This window comes from Ciconia boyciana, chromosome 2 (genome assembly GCF_034638445.1).
Source record: "Ciconia boyciana chromosome 2, ASM3463844v1, whole genome shotgun sequence".
In the NCBI taxonomy this organism is placed as follows: Eukaryota; Metazoa; Chordata; class Aves; order Ciconiiformes; family Ciconiidae; genus Ciconia; species Ciconia boyciana.
This window is the reverse complement of record NC_132935.1, coordinates 110,277,293-110,299,654: the sequence shown is the minus strand read 5'-3', so window position 1 is coordinate 110,299,654 and position 22,362 is coordinate 110,277,293. Positions and strand designations below refer to the sequence as shown.

At 39.4% G+C, this 22,362-nt stretch overlaps 1 protein-coding gene across 2 annotated transcripts in view; it reads left to right on the top strand.

Annotated features, from left to right (window-relative positions):
* RECK (reversion inducing cysteine rich protein with kazal motifs) overlaps window positions 1-22,362 on the top strand; it is a 69,256-nt gene that overhangs the window by 3,539 nt on the left and 43,355 nt on the right. For both annotated transcript variants that reach the window (XM_072853503.1, XM_072853502.1), the window contains exons 2-6: window positions 616-674; window positions 7,124-7,198; window positions 11,462-11,498; window positions 19,866-19,951; window positions 22,310-22,357. In XM_072853503.1, the coding sequence (XP_072709604.1) occupies window positions 616-674; window positions 7,124-7,198; window positions 11,462-11,498; window positions 19,866-19,951; window positions 22,310-22,357 (305 nt within the window). The remainder of the gene's footprint in view (window positions 1-615; window positions 675-7,123; window positions 7,199-11,461; window positions 11,499-19,865; window positions 19,952-22,309; window positions 22,358-22,362) is intronic.

Here is a 22,362-nt window from a genome sequence, read left to right as displayed (position 1 = left end):
AGGCAAAACCACTCTTAATCGTCCGTCACTCATGAAACAATTTACAGTTTTGTTCCAAGTTTTTAAGAAGCCAGAGTTCAGTGAGCAGCTGTGTTCACCTCTGTGTGAAAAGAGGTTCCTGCTCTGATTTCCTTTTTCCGCCTGTTCCGAACTGGTTCTTGCACTTTTCAGATTCTGTGAGATGATTCAAAAGCGTATAGTCTCTATGGAGTCTTTTGGTGGGTTTTGTGTTCACTTTTTATTATTCTTTTTTTTTTATTTCCCCTGGGTTAATAAATTGAATTGCCTCGTGAAGGAATTTGGCAGGTGCCAAGCTAATGCAAGTTAAGCAGCAGAAATGTGGCTAGAAGCAGAGGGAAGGGGAGTGAGACCTCCTTTTGGTGGCAGTGAGTCTTCAGGGGTAATTCTGTGAGACTCGATGAATGGATCTGCATCAACTTCAGAACAAAAATTGCTCATGCTCTTTTTTACCTTCTGGGAAGGAAGATTTCTCACAGTCATCTGTGGACCAGAAAAATCGTCCTGATAGGCCATCAAGTGGGTGCTTCTGTTCAGAAGTGATAGTTTGCTTCAAGTCTTCTAAATATCTTTTTCCCTCCCCCTGCTTTTCCATAGGCTTGTCTTGTTGTTACCATGCAAAGGACAACTTAATGTGCCGTGATGTCTGTGAACAGGTAAGCTTTTTTTAAATTTGGTTTATTCCCTCAGAGTTAAAATCGTGCCTTAGACAATGATGTAGCAAGATTAGGCTTATAAGCAAATGATTTTCTGGGTGAATACTATGTGTGGATCATGAGATATTATTGTTATTTAAATGAGAACTTAAAGGTTTAAAACTGTAGTCCTCTTTCCTTTCATAGTGGAAAACAGGTTCTGCTGAAGTTGAGGAGAAACAGAGGTACAAATCTGAGGTCAGAATTTTGTCAAGAAGTGTTAAGCATGTTAGGAAATGGGAGGGGTGAAGGTATTTTATCCAATTTCTGGATCTTGTGTGTTTCCAAGTTTTTGGGAATTTATAATGAAGAACAAGATGTTGGTACTGTTCTTTCTTCCTGCCAGTTCTTGTTTCTTAGCTAAGCATCTGAGATACTTATTATGATATGTGGCTTTGTGAATCCAGCAAAAATCTCCTTAGTTACTCTGTTCATAAGGTAATAACAAAGAGCTGTTTGTGCTAAATTCAAGCTTGGAAAATATTTTCCCACAACTTATGTTTAGATTTGTACCTTTGGATAATATGTTGTACAGCTTTGTGTGTGTGTGTTTATATAAATTTATATACATAAAAATTCTGCATCAGTAAAGCATACATACACATAGACACAATTTTTATATTGAAATTGTGTCCTTACATCATACCTGCCACCTTTTCTTATCTTCATTACCACTTTGGGGCTATTCGAGCACTAAACCTGGTTATGATCAAGTTTATATTTGTCTGTGATTGTACTGACAAAACTTTTAGTTTAAATTGCACTTCTCCCTCCCTGATATATTTATAGAATGCAGCCAAATCCCCTTTCAGCTTTCCTGTTGTTAGGCCAAACAAGGAAAAGCCTTGCAGCCTCTTTGAATAAGATATTCTCTCAATTCCTATAATTATTCTTGCAGCCCTTCCAGCATAAGTTTATCTCTTTGAATACAGGTAAGCAAAACTGTACATGGTATTATAAACAAAAGTATAGAATTCAGTCTTAAAAATTGTGTTAAAACTTACGTGTAAGTAAGAGAAAGATATCCATTCCTGTATATAAACAAATTTAATTGGCATGTTTAGTAGCTGCATTGAGAGGGCATTTGGAATAATCTGTCCAATTCTTTCTTCTGTTCCATTGGTTTGAAGTTTCCAGTTTATCATATGAATTCCTGTTAGCTCTTCATGAAACGCCTTGAGCTTTTTACTGTCAAATTTCATCCCATTTCTGTTATACCAGTTCTAATTATTGTGTAGAGTTTTCTGTGGTCTTTGTAAGATATTCTGATCTTGCCTCGTCTGGATGATCTCTCTCTACTCAGGTAATGAGCATATTCAGAGTCTTTGTGGTGAGAGGTCTAGAACAAGTCTAAAGCAAGACTGGAGCCCCTCAAATTGTTCTATGAGGAGCTGTCTTAGTTACCTCACATCAGGCTGGTAGCATCATTTTCTGAATGGCCCTTTGATGTAGGCCAACAAAACTGGCTGAAGGGGCTGTCTACTCTTTTTCTACTGATTTTCATGTTCTGTAATTTAACCATTTTGTGCAGCATGATTCAAATACTTTGTCTTTGTTGAATCTATTTCGGAATGTATTATATGATACTTACTCCCTTGTCTTAAACATAAAATTTGTAGGATGAAGGTTTACATACGTGGGAGGTGACACTAAGGGAACAGAGATGGCTGAATGATTTGGCTTTTTCCGTCTTTCCAAACACCTTTTCTAAAATATTTGCCATGCACTTGTTGCCTTGTCTGTACCACCACACTGCACCATCCTGACATGATAATGTATTTAATAATAATAAAAAAATGTTTTCCTCCTAGACTTGGTAGTATGAGCCATAAAACATTGAAGTTGCTTGCCAGGGATGGCAGGGAAAGAGTGCCCCATGTTTCTGTTTAACTAATGCTTAGGGAATGCCAGAGACCAGAGTGCACAGACAGGAATTTGGCGTTAACACAGATGTTTCTTGTGGAGGTGCACATGTACTGCTGGAGACTGTGTGCACCTGTTATGTCCAGCAGGACAGTCTCTGGCACTGGCTGGGCCGACCACTCACGTTCTTGAGGAAGCATGTGTCCATCCAAGTTTTGGGCTGCAGGGAAAGGGTGGTGTCTCTCCTTGAGTCAATGGCACTTCAACTGTGGAAGTCGTGCTCTGGTGAGCTTCCTGAACTGTCAGATAAAGAAGCTGAGGACAGCTTCAGTGTAAATGGGAGCTAGAAAAGCTCTTCATGGAGAACCTGCGAGGGCAATAGCCTGAACTATGCATTGCATGGAAAGAAGGATGGCCAGAGGCTATGCTTAGTGGAGACTGAAAGTTTGTGACTCCTGACAGCAGGAAGAAGTTTCTTGGCCTGTCTTTGGATATGCACTTACAGAATAGATTTGGGGCCTTAGAACAGGTGAGGAGGAACAAGTCCCATCAAGGAGCAGTGTTGGCCTAATCAACTGGTTGTAAACAGTGCCACCAGGAGAAAGACTCCCTTCTGCAGGGGATGGAGGAACTCATCTGCAGATAAGACTTGCTGTCTAAGGTGGTTTTGTTTTTCGGGGCTCAGATCTAGGGTGCTGCAGAAATTGCAAGGTTTTTTTGACCCTCAGACTATTACCCATTGGCTGCTCATCTACATGGACACCAGTGATACTACTGAGGGAGGCCTTGCATGAGTAAAAGGTAACTACAGCCCAGGAGCTAGGGTGAAGGGCACAGGAGACCCAGTGGTGTTCTCCTTGATCCTACCAGTTAAGGAAAAAGGCTTGATTAAGAGTAAGGGATTCTGTTTACTACTAATTCAGCTACTTTAAGTGAGCCCTTTGAAAAAGAAAACTTGGATTACAGATTTGCTTGTCAGCTAACATGATTCAAACATCTAATTGTTTTGCATTCTTAGGAAGTATTACTCCAACCTTAGTTTCAGTATCATCTTTTTGTGATTATTTGATTAAGTCTGTCAGATACTGTAGCAAGGAATAAGTGGACCTGTCTTTCTTTAATTTACATTTTTTCCTAAGTTTATTTCTGGGAAGTTTCACAATTATAAGGTTCCTGGCAGCATTCATCTCTCTACCACTCCAGAGATCTCTATCCAGATTCTCCTCCAAGCATTCTCCTTTTCATTGCTGAAAAAGGACCTAGGGGTACTGGTATAAAGACAGCAAGCTGAACATGAGCCAGCAGTGTGCCCTAACAATAAAGAAGATATCCTGGGCTATATTAACAGGAGCATAGACAGTAGGTCTAGAGAAATTATTCTGCCCATTTAGTCAGCACTTGCTGACCACATCTAGACTCCTGTGTCCAGTTTTGTCCTCTTTGTTACAGGAAAGATGTCAATAAACTGGAACAAGTTACCAGAGAGTCACCAAGGTGATCAGAGGGCTGGAGCATGTGCCCTCTCTGGAGAGGCTGAGGGAACTGCCTTCAGCCTGGGGAATAAGGAGCACCTCAGAGCAGCCTTCCAATACTTGTAATAAGATTGCTCAGAAGACAGAGCCAGGCTCTTCACGGTGGTACATAGTGGGAGGACAAGTGAGAGCAGTCATAAATTGAAACTAGAGAGTTCCAGCTGGTTGTAAGGAGGAACTTTTCCACCATGAAAACACAGAGGCTGTGCGTTCTCCATCCTCAGAGGTTTTCACGACCTGACTGGGTAAAACCCTGAGCAACATGGTCTGGTCTCATTGTTGACCCTGCTTTGATTAGGAGGTTGAAATAAATGACCTTCTGACATCCCTTCCAACCTGAATTATTTTATTATTCTATGACCCCAGAAGACCCCAAATACCACTGCAGTTCTTTTCTTGCTCTCATTTTTGAAACCAGTACTATTGTTCTCTTGTTTTCTCTTTCCATGAGTTTATCATGTTGCAAATTTAGAATAGAACTGTAATGTATTTCTCCTTCTGAAAGGTCTGAAATGTATCCTTATTTCAGTTATTCCTGTAATTTCCAGTTTCATATCCCACATTAATAGGTCTGTTTCCATCCCTTTTGTTGCCTACTTTCTTGTTTTAATTTATAAGTGTTTGACTTAATTGGACTGCTAAAGGACAAGAACTAAAAACATGATTAATGTGGGACCAGAAAACAATTTAAAATGTGCTGAGAACTCAATTTATATTAACACTTCCGTGAAACTCTAAAAGACAAAACCAAAGCAACAACAAAAACACCACCAAAAAGATTGATTGAAGTAAAGGCATCTTGTAATAAACTGTTAAAGTATTGCTACTGTTTTAAGGAAATGAGATGAGCAACACTACAAAATGGTCTGAAAGACACCTGGGAAAGGAAGATAAATTTACATGATTCAGAATTGTGTATGAAAGTCAGTAAGGTAAGGTAAGATAAGATTTTTTCCCAAGTATAGCTATGCAAAATAATTTAAGTTGGAAGAGTCATTTTGTCTAACCTGCTTAGAGAGGTGCTAGCTTCAAACTTAAATGAGGTTGCTCAGGATCTTGTTAGTCAAGTTTTGAATATCCTCAAGGATGGGCTTTCCACAGCCTCTCTGGGGAATCTGTTTCAGCACTCAACTACCCTCATGGTGAAGATTTTTTTTTTTCCTTTGCATCCAGTCAGAATTTCTCTTGCTGCAGCTTGTTACTTTTGCAGCTCATCCTTCTACTGTGCAACTCGGAGAACAGTCTGACTTGTCTTTTCTATAATCCATCTTCAGATACTGAAAGACAGGAATTTAGATCCCCCCCGCTCCCTCTTAACCCTTCTTCAGTTTGAACAGATTCTTTTACCTTGGCCTGTCTTGGTATGTGGTAAAGTCCAGTATCCTTTGTGGCCTTCTACTGGACTCTCTGCTGTTCATCAATAACATTCCATGCACAGGGGTGGCACAAAACTCAGTTTGGTATTACAGATGTGGCCTCATCAGTACCTAATAGAAGAGAATGGGCATCTCCTTTAACCTGCTGGCAGTGCTGTTGCTAACGAAGTGCAGTATGCTGTTAGCTTTCAGTAGTGCATTGGTGCACTGCTGACCCATGTTCAACTTGTCATCCACCAGGACCCAACACCCTTTTCTGCAAAGCTGCTTTCTAGCCAGTGAGTACCCAGCCTGTACCGTTGCATGGGGTTATGCCATTTCAGCTGTAAGATTTTGTGTTTGGCTTTGTTGAACTGCTTGAGTTTCCTGTCAGCCCATTGCTACAGCCTGTTGAAATGCATCTGAGTGGCAGCTCCACCGTCCAGTATACTGATGACAGCTCCCAGTTTAGGCTCTTCTGCCTACCTGCTGAGGACTTTTTCTGTCCCATTGTCCGTCTTGCTAGTAAAGCCATTAACAGTATTGGTTTGACTCCTATATTATACCACTTCTAAATGGCCAACACTTAGACATTGAACTGCTGACTGCTAATCTTTGAGCACTACTGTCCAGGCAGTTTGTCGCCCACCTTGTAGCCCACCCATCCCATCCATGTTTTACCAGTTTGGCTCTAAAGATATGGTGGGAGACCATGCAAAAACCTTTTTAAAGTCAAGGTAGATAACGTACACTGTTCTCCACTTTTTTACTAAACCAGTCTTTTTGTTATGGAAAGCTGTCAGGCTAAATTTGCCCTTGGTATGCCTCTGCTGACTGTTCCCAGTCACCTTCTTGTCCTTCATGTGCCGTGACATGGCTTCTGTGAGGATTTGTTTCACAGTCTTCCTGCGGGGTGAGGTTAGGCTGAACAGCCTGTAATTCCTTGGATTATCCTTCTTGCCTTTCTAATGGATATGATGTTTGTCTTTTTTCAATAATCAAGAACCTCATCCAGTCACCATGATCTTTCAAAAATGGTAGCAAAGCTGCCTTGCAATGACAGTGGCTAGCTTCTCAACATCCTCAGTTGCCTTCCCATCCAGTCTCATGAACTTCTGGATGTTCAGTTTGCTTAGATGGTGCTTAACTTGATCTTGCTCTGCTGTGGGTAGTATTCATTCCCCTGTTAGTTTTGATAGTCTCTTTAACTAATCTAGGTTTTGTTCATCTTTGTTCCATAAAAATTACTTGTTTCAGGGTTTTTTGGAAGGAGTTTAGTTGCCTGAGGTCATGTAATGTGTAACAGAAGGTTAATTAAGTAAATAGAGTTGTATAATATTTTGATATGTGGGGCAGAAATCCTCTTATGTTTTTCACACTGCCTATTCAATAGAAACTTTCTGATTGAAGTGTATGAGGAGAAAATTCTCATTCACTTCGAAATATAAAAATTCCTTCTTCATTAAAAAGTGGAACGTATTTGAAAGACTATAGATATATAAAAGAAAATCGTAACTTTGCATTGTTTACATATTAACTGTTAGCCAAAGTTGTCGAAGGGTAGATAGTAGTGAAACTAAAAACAATTAAATCAATTGAAAAAAGTATTCAATGTGTAGTTACATTCTATATGTTTTAAGGTGTGTTTTGTTTCTAACAGATTTTGTCTTCTAAGAGTGATTCCCGTTTGAAGCACTTACTGCAGCGAGCACCTGAGTATTGTCCAGAATCAATGGTAAGGCTTGCTAGTTTTTAATTAAGGAAAACAAAACAACTAATATTATATTAACAAAGTTATGCTTGCAAAAATAAGGTTTTAAAATTACTTGTATTTTATTTACTCAGTGAGTTTTGAGCTGGTAGAACATGTGTCTATGTCTTCAAGCTTTTTATTCCTTGTTATGAGGACTAGAAAGATTCTTATAATGAGATTTGATCCTCAAAGTAGGATTTTTTTTTTTTTAAAGCCATCGTATATTATGCTACTTGCAATAAGATTGGACTTGACAGTTTTGCTAGGTGTCCTGGTTGTGTAAGCTATGAAATACAATGAAAATCTGACCTACGTTGTAAAAAATTGTGCTGGGTGGTTGTCACTTGGATGTTGATGGCAGCGACTTAAATTAGGCCATGTGTTCCAGCTTGTGTATGGGACAAAGTTGTGAGGTCTTGGTTGGGCTAAAGCAAGGAGACCGTCATAGCTGCTCTGAATGCTTTATGACCATATCTGACAAACTGAAGTAATGTTTTTATTGGATAAGTAAGATTATGGTTTCCTAGAAGTTCTCCAGTGTATCACTAAAAAAATGAAGAATGTAATCTGCTTAGAGATGATCTAATTGGGGAAGAAATAAGCACTATCATTCAGATTGTAAATTCTGAAGTCTTATCTCTTGGCAACTTAGAATATCTCAACACATTTGCTGTCAGAAATGTCTTTCTTCTTGTAATTTTTGTTACTTCTGAACAGTATCAATACTGTTTCCAGCTAGCCTAAAACATATACTCAGCTCAAATGGGCAATGTGTAGGAGTAGTAAATCTGAGAATAACATTTTATAAGCAACTTTGCAAAAGTGTGTTTGCTTATAGATCCTTTCCTCCTGCGTGTCAAAAGTATGTTTTTTCAGTGTTTTTTTTCTGTGGATCACCAGCTCTAAGGCCTTGGAAAGTTGTAGCCAGCTGATGGTATGAGTAAAACCTGTGGCATGAAAACATATCAAAGTGGTGAATAGCATTTGTTTTAGTACTGGTTTTCTTTGTCTTTTATTCCCTGATAGGAAGAGTAGGATCTAGCTGTATAGTAGAGGAGTGCATTTTTAGAAGAAAGGATTGGAGAGTATCTGAAAGGAGGAAAATGATTGACACAATTATTTTTTTTTAACTCCCAATTACTGTCTTTATAAATGGCAAGTTTTCTGTCCAGTGTGTATCTTAAATTAATATCACTGACCTGGTAATACTTATGAACTTTTTTAAAAGACATCTAGATATAAAATAGTTAACAGTTCAACTTAATACCATGTTTGCTGTTTTCAGATACCACTTGTCTTTGTTGGAGGGGTGTTCTAGTGACATTCCACGGATGAGTGGATAGGTTATGAATTTAATCAGATGGTCTACTTTCTAGAGCACTGGTTACAGACATTGTGTTGTCTATATTCCTTCAGGTAATATGATAGAAAGGGTATTACCTGGTATTAAGTAATCAGTAACTGCCAACCCAAGAGGCGACTTTATCTTAGAATCATAGAATCATTTAGGATCGAAAAGACCCTTAAGATCATCAAGTCCAACCATAAACCGTCTCATGAAATAAAGGAAGTCAACTGAATCAATGGGGTGGAACTAGTAGAACTAGCAGCTCTTTACCCTTTTCTTTTGAGCTTACTTGGACTCTTATCTAAGTGGGAAACTCCCACAGATACAGAGGAGGACAGTTTTAGATATTTAGATACAGATGCATTGCAACTTTAGAAAGTCATTAATTCCTGTGATGACAGAATCATTGCATGACAGTATGGGTTGCTGTTTCAGTGTGATTGAATTGAACTTTTTGTTTTGTTTTAAAGAACATGTTCAACACTTTCATTTAAAGCCCCTTGTGGTGGGTTGTCCCTGGCTGGACGCCAGGTGCCTGCCAAACCACTCTATCACTCCCCTCCTCAACTGGACAGGGGAGAGAAAATACGACAAAAAGCTCTTGGGTCGAGACAAGGATAGGGAGAGATCACTCGCCAGTTACCGTCATGGGCAAAACAGACTCAACTGGGGAAAATTAATTTATTTTGTTGCCAATCAAAAGGTCAGAGTAGGATAATGAGAAATAAGAACAAATCTAAAAACACCTTCCCCCCACCCCTCCTTTCTTCCCAGGCTCAACTTCACTCCCGATTTCTCTTACCTCCTTCTCCCATGTGGCGCAGGGGGACAGGGAATGGGGGCTGCGGTCAGTTCATTGCACGTTGCCTCTGCCGCTCCTTCCTCCTCATGCTCTTCCACTGCTCCAGCGTGGGGTCCCTCCCACAGGAGACAGTCCTCCACAAACTTCTCCAACGTGAGTCCTTCCCATGGGCTGCAGTTCTTCAAGAACTGCTCCAGCGTGGATCCTTTGCACAGGGTGCAGTCCTTCAGGAACAAACTGCTCCAGCTTGAGTCTCCTGCGGGGCCACAAGCCTTGCCAGGAAACCTGCTCCAATGTGGGCTCCTCTTCACGGGGTCACAGGTCCTGCCAGAAAACCTGCTCCAATGTGGCCTGCTCTTCACAGGGCCACAGGTCCTGCCGGGAGCCTGCTCCAGCGTGGGCTCTCCATGGGCTGTAGTGTGGATATCTGCTCCACCATGGTCCTCCATGGGCTGCAGGCGGACAACCTGCTTCAGCATGGTCTTCACCACAGGCTGCAGGGGAATCTCTGCTCCGGCACCTGGAGCACCTCCTCCCCCTCCTTCTTCACTGACTGTGGTGTCTGCAGGGCTGTTTCTCTCACATATTCTCACTCCTCTTTCCCAGCTGCTGTTGCACAGCAGTTTTTACCCTTTCTTACCGCAGAGGTGCTACTGACATCACTGATTGGCTCAGCCTTGGCCAGCAGCAGGTCCATCTTGGAGCTGGCTGGAACTGGCTCTGTCGAACATGGGGGAAGCTTCCGGCATCTTCTCACAGAGGCCACCCCTGCAGCCCCCCCGCCTCTACAAAAACCTTGCCATGTAAACCCAGTACACCCCTTAAGACTTGTCACTTGCCTTCTTACTCTCTGTAGAATTTTCCTCTGATTTCATCTAATTAAGGTTTCCCTAGTGCTTGCTTAAAAAATATTGAATTAAATAACATTGTACTAAAACACATGTAATCCTTCAAGGCTTTTCTGTACTCTTGTCATTTTAAATACTATACTGTGATCATATTGTCTAAGTCTTGTAAGACTCCAGTTGTAGGATGTTAAACATCTAGTATACAGTGCATAGCAAGTCCCATAGCTTTTAATGCTTCAGACTTCTAACACAGCGCACCCACTGTAACTGCGGTATGTACTTGTTTCTGACAGTTGAACTAAAATTCTTACCTTAGATGGAATTCTTCCTCTGCTCCCTAAACCTCCTTCTTCTAGAACATTTGTAACTTTTATTGGGTGTTTAACATACGTGCCTGTGGCAGAGCGGTGTCTGACCTGAGATTTCTTTTATACTAGCCCCAGTGTAAAGAATCCCCCATAGTCAGCTTGGCCAGTAGTCTTGGTGATAACAGTAATGAGAGAGATAGGGACAGCAACTTTGGTAAGCTCTTCATCTTTTTTTTTCTGCGGAAAAAAAAAACCCAAAGAAACATTGGCAGAATTCTTCTGCCTAATACCATCAGGCACTTAGGTCGTTTAGCAGAACCTGTGCTTAGGACCAGAACTGCTTTGCAGTCAGGGGGAACCCAACAGATCCCTATTGTAACTTTTCATGTTAGTAAACTTCACTTATACAACTCTTTCTTCCATGTATCTGTCTTTCCCTGAAGGTACATTTCTCTGTCTCTGGGGTACCTTAAAACCTCTTTCTTTGGTTGTGTGTGTGGTTATATGTGTTTGGGTTTTTTTAAGCTGGTGGAAAGCAGTGCTAGACAATAAGCTTCTCCACAGATCTTGGTCCTAGATAAATCTTTTTCTTTGTCTAAACAGTTGCTACTTAGTTCTCTAAACACTGGTGGAGAAAGATGACTAGCTAGCATATTCCAGGTAATCACAGCATGTTCTGCACCTACAACAATGCTGCTATTTATTCCATACTCTGTAGATGGCAGCCTTCTCATCAAAGCAAGTGGCACTCAACTTATGTCATGTACTTCTTCAAAAGATATTTTAGACATAGATGTTTTAGACAAAAGATGTTTTAGACATTCTTCCAATAGGATATTTAAAACCCAGGGCAAAAATGCTGAAAATGCTGTTTTGTGTCTGCTAGAAACTGTCTTATTCTGTAGTCTTACGTTTGCTTAATTGCATTTTACTTTTCAGGGAGAAGTGTGGGGTTGTATCAATTCTTCTTTGCCAGGTAAGAAATACTAGTTTACTATTGGATTGTGTTGCTTTTTCACCATGTGCATGTTTTGATGTTGCATCTACCACCTGCTCCTATAGATTTCATGATAATTTAACTTTCATTATGCTTTCATTATAAACTGTATTTGATGTTGTTTCCTTTAGTCTAAACTGGGTTACCTCTGCTTTTTTTTTAACACTTCTTTTCTTTTCCTAGTTAGAAAACGTTTAATATCTTTGTATCATTAAACATGTGCGCTTCTGTGACACAACCAAGAAATAGCAAAGTTTCTTTCCTTTAAAGGTTTTCTACTATTTTTAGTTTCAGTATACCTTAGCCTGATCTATAAAATCATGGATGATTGCAGCTTCGCTCTAGATGCAGTATAATTTGGAAAAAAAAGTGAGTAACAGGGAAATAGTAAGAACTAGACAAACAATTTCAGAAGTGCAGAGGCTCAGATCAAGAACCAACTGCTTGCTGCAGGTGGATTTAGAAAGTTAAAGCATAAATCACAAGACAGGACTGTTATGTTAAAAGGAAAGGTCAAAAATAGATTAAATTGGACTTAACTAGTACTATTGTGTCATACGTCATTTCTAAAAGACTTTGAGTGAAATTAGCATGCTATGGGTGAGAAAGTGGTAGTGAGGAAAGAGGAGGCTGTAACAGTTTTATGGCATCTGCTCAGACTTCCCACCTGCCTCAATTCAGAGGTGAACTGTTGATTCCAGTGCATGCAAAGAGATTTGCTGTCTTATATTTTGCTAGGTTTACTTAACCAATAATATCTTTTGGGGTTGCAGTGCTTCTGTCTCATCTAAAACTTGATAAATTTTTAGTTGGAGACAATACCTAATCTTCATTGAAGTTCAGTAGCTATACACAAATGAGTGGCAATGCTTTTACTGTGAGAAATACATATTTCATTTGGAATGTTAGGTTTGTGTAAGCAAGTGAAAAAGCATCGGAAATCTTTGTTAATGAACCACTTCCAAATTGTCTTCCTGTACTTTCTAAACTGGTGTGAGGCCTCTTCAGTGCCTTTATGGTAAAATTCTATTATCCTCTGATTTGTGGAAAAAAGGTCACTCCTTCAGTGGTGCTGTAAGTCATAGTTTAGTCCTGTGATAAAAGTGAAATCTTCCTGTAGTATCCTGAGCTTGTATCCTGAACTTTGTACCTGCACGAAGCCAGTCACTTTTCATTCTCCTTGCATGTGAAGTTATGTTACTGTTTTCTTCTTTGATGTGAGCCACTCTTAAAATTCTTTTAAGTATTCTCCAGTGATTCCATGCACTGTAGGATTTTGTAAATTAATGGTGTGGTTTATGTAGGACAGCATTATAGGGGAAGCTCTTACTGCCTTTCTGGGAAATCAGTACAATTGAGTGCCTCTGTGAGGTGCCTGTACGCTCGTGCACGCAGCATGGGGAGCAAACAGGAGGAGTTAGAAGACTATATGCAGTTACAGGGCTACGATTTTATTGGGGTCACAGAGACATAGCAGGAAGGGTCCCACAGCGGGAGTGCTGTGATGGACAGGTACAGTAAAGACAGGCCAGGAAAGTGAGGAGAGGGAGTTGTCCTTTATGCAAGAGTGTAACTGGCAAGCATGGAGCTCTGCCTGGGGATGGATGATGAGCCAGCTGAGAACAGCACATGGGCATATGAGTGCCATGGTATGGGCATATCAACATATTAGTGAGCAGTCCCACGTGGGTGATGATGTGGGTGTCAGCTACAGGCTGCCTGATCAGGAAGAAGTAGTAGATGAGGCCTTCTTCATACAACTGGAAGAAGTCTCATGTTCACAGGCCCTGATGCTCATGGGCAGCTATAATTGCTCTGGTACCTTTTGAAGAGACAACACAGGAGGGCACAGGCAATCTGCTTGGAAGAATCCCATGGGATATCACCCTGGAGAGAAGAGAGGTCCAAGAGAGCTGGTTGACTTTTCAAGGATCACCTTATCCAAGCTCCAGTTATGCATGATGGGGTTAGAAAAGCCAGAGCCTATCTGGAGTTGATCCTGGTGAGGTATATGAAGGGCAGCCAGAAAGCTGCCCTGTTTCTGTAACTACATTGGCAGCAAAAGGAAGACTAGGGAAAATGAGGGCCTGCTGCTGAATGGGGCAGGAAGCGTGGTGACAAATGACATTAAAAAGGCCATGGCCTTCTTTGTCTCAGTCTTTACTGGTAAGATGAGCCTTCAGGAATGCCAGATCCCTGAGATCAGTGTTAAAGTCCAGAGCAAGGAAGACTTGCACTTGATGGAGGAGGATCAGGTTAGGTAATATTTAAGCAAAATGAACACAAGTCTATGGGACCTGATGGATACCCTTACGAGTGCTGAGGGAGTTGGCTAATGTCATTGCAAGGTCACTCTCAATAATCTTTGAAAGGTCATGGCTATTGAGAGAGGATGCTGAGGACTAGAAGAAAGTAAATGTCACTCCTGCCTGTAGAAAGGGCAAGGAAGGGCCTGGGGAACTATAGGCTGGTTAGTCTCACCTCACACCCTGGGAAGGTAATGGAGCAGATTCCTGCAAACCATTTCCAAACACATCAAGGACAAGAAGGTGATTGATTATAGTCAGCATGGATTTATGAAGGGGAAATCATGCTTAACCAGCCTGATAACCCTCTATGATGAGACGACTGGCTTGTTAGATGAGGGGAGAGCAATGGATGTTGTCTGTCTCAATTTTAGTAAGTCTTTCAGCACTGTTTTTTATAACATCCTTATAGACAAACTGATGAACCGTGGGCTGGATAAGTAGACAGTGGAGGTGGACTGAAAACTGGCTGAACTGCTGGGCTCAAAAGTTTGTGGTCAGTGGCACAGAGTCCAGCTGGAGGCCAATATCCCAGGGGCTGATGCTAGGTCTAGTCCTGTTTAACATCTTCATTAATGATGGGACGGAGTGCCCCCTCAGTGTATTTGCAGATGATACAAAACTGGGAGGAGAGGTTGCTAGACCATATAGTTGTACTGCCATTCAGAGGGATGTTGACAAGCCAGAGAAATAGGCAGACAGGAACCTCATGAAGTTCCAAAAAAGGAAATGCAAAGTCCTGCACTTGGTGAAGGCCCCATGCTCCACAGCACACAGGAGGCTGACCAGCTTTGTAAAAAGCAGGAAAGCAGCTTTGTAGAAACATACCTGGGGATCCTGGTGGACAGCAAGTGATCCAGCAATGTGCCCTTGTAGCAAAGAAGGCCAACAGCACCCAGGCTGCATTAGGGAGAGTCTTGCCGGCAGATCAAGGGAGGTGATCCTTCCCCTCTACTCAGCATTGATGAGACCACATCAGGGATACTGTGTCCAGTTCTGAGCGACTTGGTACAAGAAAGATATGAACACACTGGAGCAAGTCCAGCAAAGAGCCACTTTAAGATGATTAAGGGACTGGAACATATATGAGGACAGGCTGAGAGAGCTGGGATTGGTTACCATTGTCAAGAAGAGAAAGCTGCGGGGGGTGGATCTTACCAATATGTATAATTATCTGATGAAGTATGTAAAGAAGATGGAGCCATGCTGTTCTCAGTGGTATCCAGTGGCAGGACAAGAGACAGTGAGCACAGATTGAACAATGTTAACTTCCATTTAAACATAAGAAAATACTTTTTTGCTGTAAGGATGATTGAACAGTGGAAGAGGTTGCTCAGAGATGTTTGGGAGTCTCCATCTGTGGAAGTATTCAAAACCTTATTTGGCATGGTCCTGGGCAGTCTGCTCTAGCTGACCTTGAGCAGGGAGGTTGGACTAAACAGTCTCCAGAGGTTCCTTCCAAACTCAGTGGTTCTGTGGTTTTCTTTCTGATTTTTCTCCCCTTTGACTACCCTCAGTACAGAAAGTATTTCATAACAGTGTTTAGAATGGGGCCACAAACTGAGTTTTGACTGGATCAGCATCTCTGATTTTTCATAGTACAGCATCCACAAAGTGTTTACACGCACACACTATGATGAAACTGTATACAGCCCTCCCAACATCGGCATTATCATGGACAGTTGGAAAATATTGACTGGTAAACAGATGACTTTGATAGTTATTTTCTTTCTTAACAGCTGTATGACATACCTGGCAGTTTAGTTAAGAATGCAGGTGGAAACCTGTTTTGCATATGTGTTTCAATGGCATCCTGTCATAACACAACATATATGCTAAATAATTCGGGACTCTGCCTTATAATTTGCTGCTTGATATATGCTTTGTGTATTTTCATTATAGTTTGTGTTTTCTCCTCTTCCATTCCTTCCCCACAGCAACTTGATATTACTGATCTGTGTTAAAACTTTGAAATTGTTTGATTTACCAGTAACTTCATCATGATAGTTACCTTAAAACATTAATATTCTCACAGCTACCACTTGAGCTACCATTCTTTTTCACATTTGTTTCCACTTCCTTAAACCCATCACGATGATCTTCTATTAACTTCCTATTATGGCTCATACGCACAAAACAACACTGTAAGTTATATTTTATTGTCCTTGCCAAGATAGTGTTGTAAGCCTTAAATACTTTAAGACTAGATGTTCAGGAATGTAAATATTCTCCAAAAGAAAATTATTTTTCCATGTTTTCTGAAGGCAAATATCACTAGTTTGTCAATGGGTGTTTATTAAATCCAGTAGTTTTTGGGACTTGTCTGGGACATTACAGTTTCTTTATGACCATGCACACGCTATACTGTTCAACAAACTGCTTACAAAAGATGATCGAGGGACCCTCAGCTGAAGGGGGGAGAGGGGGAGAGCAAACCCAGCAACCTGTAATTCTAGGTGATAACTATGTTCCGATTTTTGAGCTTTATCATTCTCTGTAAGCAGACTGTAGAAGACTTCAAAGAGCCAACAAAATTCTGGCTTGGGCTTTCTTGCACCCTTCTTGACACATGCAGCTCTTGAACATGAGAAGCCTAGTTGTTTTTCACTTTCTTCTTTTTCCATCTTCCTTCTTGTTTTCCTCCCCAGTTTCCTCAGGATCACAGTGATCCAGCATTTCTGAGATATTTTCAGAATGTAGAATGTTTCTCTCATCACAAAATAAATGTATCAGATATGACATTCTAATTTTTCATGTTTATGCAGCTTTTTACCTCTGTTTCTGACTTCAATACTCTTGTGGAGACTGCAGTAAAATGTTTATAATAAGGAAGAAAAATGTGTGTGTGTTGTAAGTCATCTCACTAATGTCATGTGGCTTCTGGAAACTTTTTAGAGGAGAAGTGGGACAAGAGCCTGTGTTACGCAACTAGATGATCTTTTATAGTTCAGGGATCTGTATTGTACTTTTATCAGTTAATTTGGTGAATAATCAGAACTATGGACTCCAGTCAATTAATTGTGCACTGAAGGTGTATTTTCATCTAGAATTGCATGCATTTTAATTCCTTTGACTACAAAATTAATTTATAAGTTGCTATATTAAAATTGCTGTTCAATGTTTTTTTGAAGATGTGACATCAATTGTTTTCTCCACAAGCTTGTCTGCTACTCCTAAATAACCTGGGGAGAGGGCCACTTGCCAACAAAATACTAACTATGGCTGAAACTTATCAGCCTTCTTAATTTGGCATGTATTTGTAGCTTGCTTCATTCTTTTAGCACAGTTTAATTCCAGTAAAAGTATGTCTGAAAAGCACAGGCTCTGTATTGCACAAAATATGGATGCTTGATTGTTCAGTGGTGATTCACTGGTGACTATTCAGTGGTGACATTGCCCCTAAAGCAGTACAGCTGTATTTATTATGTGTTTCTCCTGGATATAGCTGGTTATTGCAGCAGAGATTTCTGGAAATCTTGTTTTCATATTGCACATGATATTTCTTTTATGTCTTTTAGATTGCTTATACCTTACAATATCAATCCTACTAATAAATATTCTACTGAACTGTTTTGATTGAAAGGAGTCTGTGTATAGCTCCACATATGAAAGTTATGCAGAAACAACTGCTACATTATTTTAGGCATAAAATAGAACGTGGTGGGTAGTTGATTTGGCAATTAACTGTCTATATGTAGTTAAACATATATGCATAACTTCCACGTAGACATGAGTTTACTTTTGGAATTAGTTTAAAACAATGCATCAAATTCTGAAATTTTTAACATTGGTTACAAACTACTGATGTGTGAACAACAGTCATCTTTTTAACACTTTCAAAAAGATGCTCAATCTCTGAAAAACTAATTCCGAACCCCAGTTATGGAAGTGGAAGGTGAGCTGCATTTGCAGTTGTTCGTGGCCTTCACAGCTGCTTTGAACTAGTTTGAATTGGAAAGGTGAGCCACTACTCTGAATAGATGTAAAGAGGATTTGGACAGTCTCCATAAAGACCAGTAAATCAGTGGCCTACAGTGCTTCCAGAAGGTCTGGACCATTCAGATGGTACATGACCACTTCAGACTGACAGAAGGCAGGCTGCAACCAGAAGCTGTTCTTCACCTTTGCCTCTCTGCTCCCTCTGCCCGGTATAAAATCGGCTACCTTGCTTGTGTTGAGCATTAAGGTTTTAATTTGCATTTTAATAAATGTAATTAATTTATTGGGAAAATATGTTGATTTAGCTAAAGATTTTGCTCCTCCTTTATGAATTTACGATTAGTGTGTTTTCTTAATTTGCCCATCAGAATGTCATGAAAGACTGATACTGGTAAGACTTTCTATGCCACCTGTGTTTGTAAAGCCAACAAAGTGTATTTTAAAGGCAGTTTTGTTCATGATAAATACCTAGTGGTGATTGTTTTCCATTGATTGCAATGATTTTTAATGACCTTTTTCCCAGTATTTTCTTAGCATTTGAATTTAAGCTCATTGGTCTCACTCCCAGCTCTTTCACTTCCCATTTTTAAAGCTGGTCATTCCATGTGACTTTTCTGAATAGGCATTTCTACTAGGCTTAAGAGCATCTTTTAAAATTAAGTGGTTGATTCTTTTACTTTGTACTTTTTATTTCTACATAAAGGATACAATTTGTGCATGCCCTAAAATACTGCTTTATTTTTTAAATATTCATAACAAAAACAAGTGGTTCATTTGAGCTAAATAATTCCACCCCCCACCCTAAGGAAGAAAGAGTGCAACAAATTTGCCACAGCTGCTGGGCAGCTACATAGGTTAAGCCTTCGCTTTAATTGTTTTTGTCTTTAAAGTTATATGAAAAATAGATACAGGAATGCATTCTTCTTTTATTTGATTTCTGATGTCTTGAAGACATCAAAAAATCTATATTTGTGAATAGATTAAGAGGATGTAACAACTTATGACAGCAATTTGCTTTCCTATGTAACTTTATGGTAAGAAATGAGGAAAATGGGAATAGTGAAATAAATGGAAAAAGGGAGACCAGCTGTTCACTCGCTGCCCCACCAGTGGGATGGGGGGGAGAATCAGAAGGGTAAAAGTGAGAAAACCCATGCATTGAGATAAAGACAGTTTAATAATTTTAAAAATGGAAGAAAAAAAAAACAACAAAAAGAAAGGGAAAAAACCCAAAACTGAGAAAAACAAATGATGCAAAAGAAAACAATTGCTCACCACCAACCGACCGATGCCCAGCCAGTCCCCAAGCAGCCCCCGCCAACCTCCGCCCCCCAGTTTTATTGCTGACCATGATGTCATATGGTCTGGGTTATCCCTTTGGTCAGCTGGGGTCAGCTGTCCCGGCTGTGTCCCTTCCCAACTCCTTGTGCACCCCTAGCCTACTTGCTGGCGAGTCAGTATGAAAAGCAGAAAAGGCCTTGACGCTGTGTAAGCACTGCTCAGCAATACCTAAAACATTCCTGTGTTATCAACAGTGTTTTCATCACAAATCCAAAACATAGCCCCATACCAGGTACTATGAAGAAATTTATCTCCATCCCAACCAAAACCAGTACAGGAAGCTTGAAGAAAAAGTAAGAAGCATATTTTGCGTTGACAAAGTTGGTAGAAAAATATCCTATTGAAACCAACAAGAGGATGTGTCTGTAGGATATAATGTTGTTAATTTTAATGAGGTTTTTTTTCCTTTTGGCTTCTGTTGGCTTATATTTCAGATTAGATAAATCAAATTATCAAACTCTGATATTTCCAGTGAACATATAAAATAGTTTGCATAAAGCATCTTTACAGTTGTTGTATAGAAGGTACTTCATAATTGCCAAGTTCAGCATTTATTAAGGCACAGACTTGCTCTTTTCTTGCTCAAAGTTGGTTTGGAATAACTTCATAAATTCCAATAAAAATGTAATCTGTAAATAGGCTTCTTGAATGAGAACAGGATTATCAAATTTGAAAAATAACTCACTCATGGGGAGGGAAGGGAAAATGATGGTATAGTTTCTCTTCTACTGTAATATGGACTGTCATCTTATTTTCAAAGGAGTTTTGAAGAAGTCTGACGGGTGGGTTGGTTTAGGTTGCTGTGAGCTAGCTATTGCTGTGGAGTGTCGGCAAGCATGTAAACAGGTAAGGGTATCTAATTGTTTTTCTGTGGTTAATGTCAAATGATGCTGTGTTGAATTAATTTATGTATTACTGTTTATGAACTTCAGGCTTAATGCATTTTTACATCAAAATTAAATTATCACATAAAACTTTTTAAAATTGCAAAATATGACTAGATACTTCCCAGGAAGTACTACTGGCGATAAAGGCCAGCAACCAAATTCCAAAAACCAAAACAAAGAATTTATGTTTTTAAAGTGAATTTTCAGTAAAAAAGTAAAAGTTCAAGTCTACTGAGATGAAAACCTAGTTTAAAAAAAAGTGATGGGGGGGGGGGCATTTTTTTTGATATGTATTTTCAACTGTGCTGTAGCACTAGGCTGCTTGCTGTGACTTGATAAGCCTGAAGAAAAAATTTTAAGATCTTAGGGTTAGCTGTACCTTTTTTGTACATTCTGACGCCACATTTAATTGCTCAGTAATGAAGATAGAGTTAAGATGAAATCTTACTGTGTTTATAACTTTGACACCACAGAAGTTCCAGTGTAGAGAGCCGGCAAGCTGGCTGCAGGCGTGTCCTAGCACCACTGCACTTGGCAAATGGAGCTAATCCACTTAGTTTTGCTTTGAAAACAGTAGGCGCATGATTATTGCTGATGTGCTCTAGTTTGTTACTTTGTAGTAATTTGTTGACTGAATCCGTAAAAATTCTGAAGCTCTCTTTGGTTATGCTAAACTTAATTTCTTGAATTATTTTTTTTGTCACAATCCTGCATGAATGTTGTTACTTTAAAATAATGCTGAGTAGAAGGCGGCAACATGTAGCTGTTTCTAAGCTCTCTTTTTTTGCAGTGTAATGTTTAGTGATGCAACATTGTGGTTACAGCCCCAAATAAATTTTTTGGTGCCTTTTCAAATAGTTTTTTGTTCATCAGATGGAAAAAAATTGGTTTTGGTGTTACTGTATCACTGGTTTTGTCAAGTGACAATTTTAAGCATAACACATAAATTTAGCAATGACCTTTTTATTAAAAATCTGTGAAGCACTTTGTGATTATTTTTTGTTCCAAATATATGCTTGTGACCTTAAAAACATCTTCAGAGTCGAAGAACATATAATTTTTTATCATCATCCTTGTAACTCAGTTCTGGAGCACAGATGTACTTAATATTCACTGTAGTATCTTGCATGTTACCTGTCTAATCTTACTCTTGGACCAGCAGCCTACTACAAATTGTTGTATGCAAATCATGCAAAAAAAAAGATGCTACCTTCACCCAAAAGCATATAGTTTAAACTGTTTGACAAGAAATGAGCAGTAAGTACACAAACTGAGTAGTGTGGAAAAGAGATGAGGAGTGAGTAAACAAACTGGGTATTTTTGATCTTCTGAAAAGATGATGCATGTATCTGTTCCCAAATGCATTTCTTAGCAAAGTTTTCAGATTTATCCTAATGTTTAAGTGTTTTCCAGACCTGATAAAAATGTTTCTGTTTATTGTAGTGTCCTATGAAAATCTGTTAATTTAATCTTATGATTGTTACATCATTTCTCATTATTCTCAAAATCAGATGCAGACTCTGCATCTGTTTGCAGACTCTGCTGCCTCAGAATCTTGGCTATATTTTGTACTTTAGCTGCCTCTGGTTGATACATTTCGTATGATTTTCATTTAAACTAAAATATGGATACTTGCCAAACATTAGGGATAATGGGAAATATCTGGATTTTAATTTTGATTCTTGAAACTTGAGGGGATTTTGAAGAAGGTGGTATGATAGGTGCAAGGTCAGACTTTACCCTGGTATTTTAAATTACTGGAAGGGGAAATAACTAATGTTAGTAGTAATAATAATTTTGATTATCTGTCATATGAAAAAGTAGCAAGAGGTACTCTACAGAAGAAACTGATCTGCAGTTTGAAGAGAGAATTTCTGCAACGCAGCTTGACAATAGGAACTGTAGGACTGTACGTACAAGAGGGAGGAGAAGGGAAAGAGGCACATAAGTGGTATTGAGCATGCAAAATGGGGAGATTTTTATGCTCAAGTTCTTCCATTTCCTAAATGTTTCCTGTATTCTACTCTATCTAGTAAACCTTTCACAAAAACAAAGTTGCTTTGTGTGTTTCCAGTATCAAATAACTTGGTGCAGAAATACGAGGTTTTGGTTTTTAATTAAATGTAGTATTGACAGTCATGGTTTCTGCTTTTTTTCTTAAAGCTTTATATGGATTGTTTAGGTTCTTAAAAAGGAACATTTAAATAGATCATAAATCCATGGTTATCACAGTTAATATAAAGGTAGAATACTCTTTATTTTGCAACATGATTTTATTATTTTCTACTACAAATGGAGAAATTTATCTGTCTTTCAGGCTTCTGCGAAAAATGATGTTTTAAAGGTCTGCAGGAAGGAATATGAGGTATG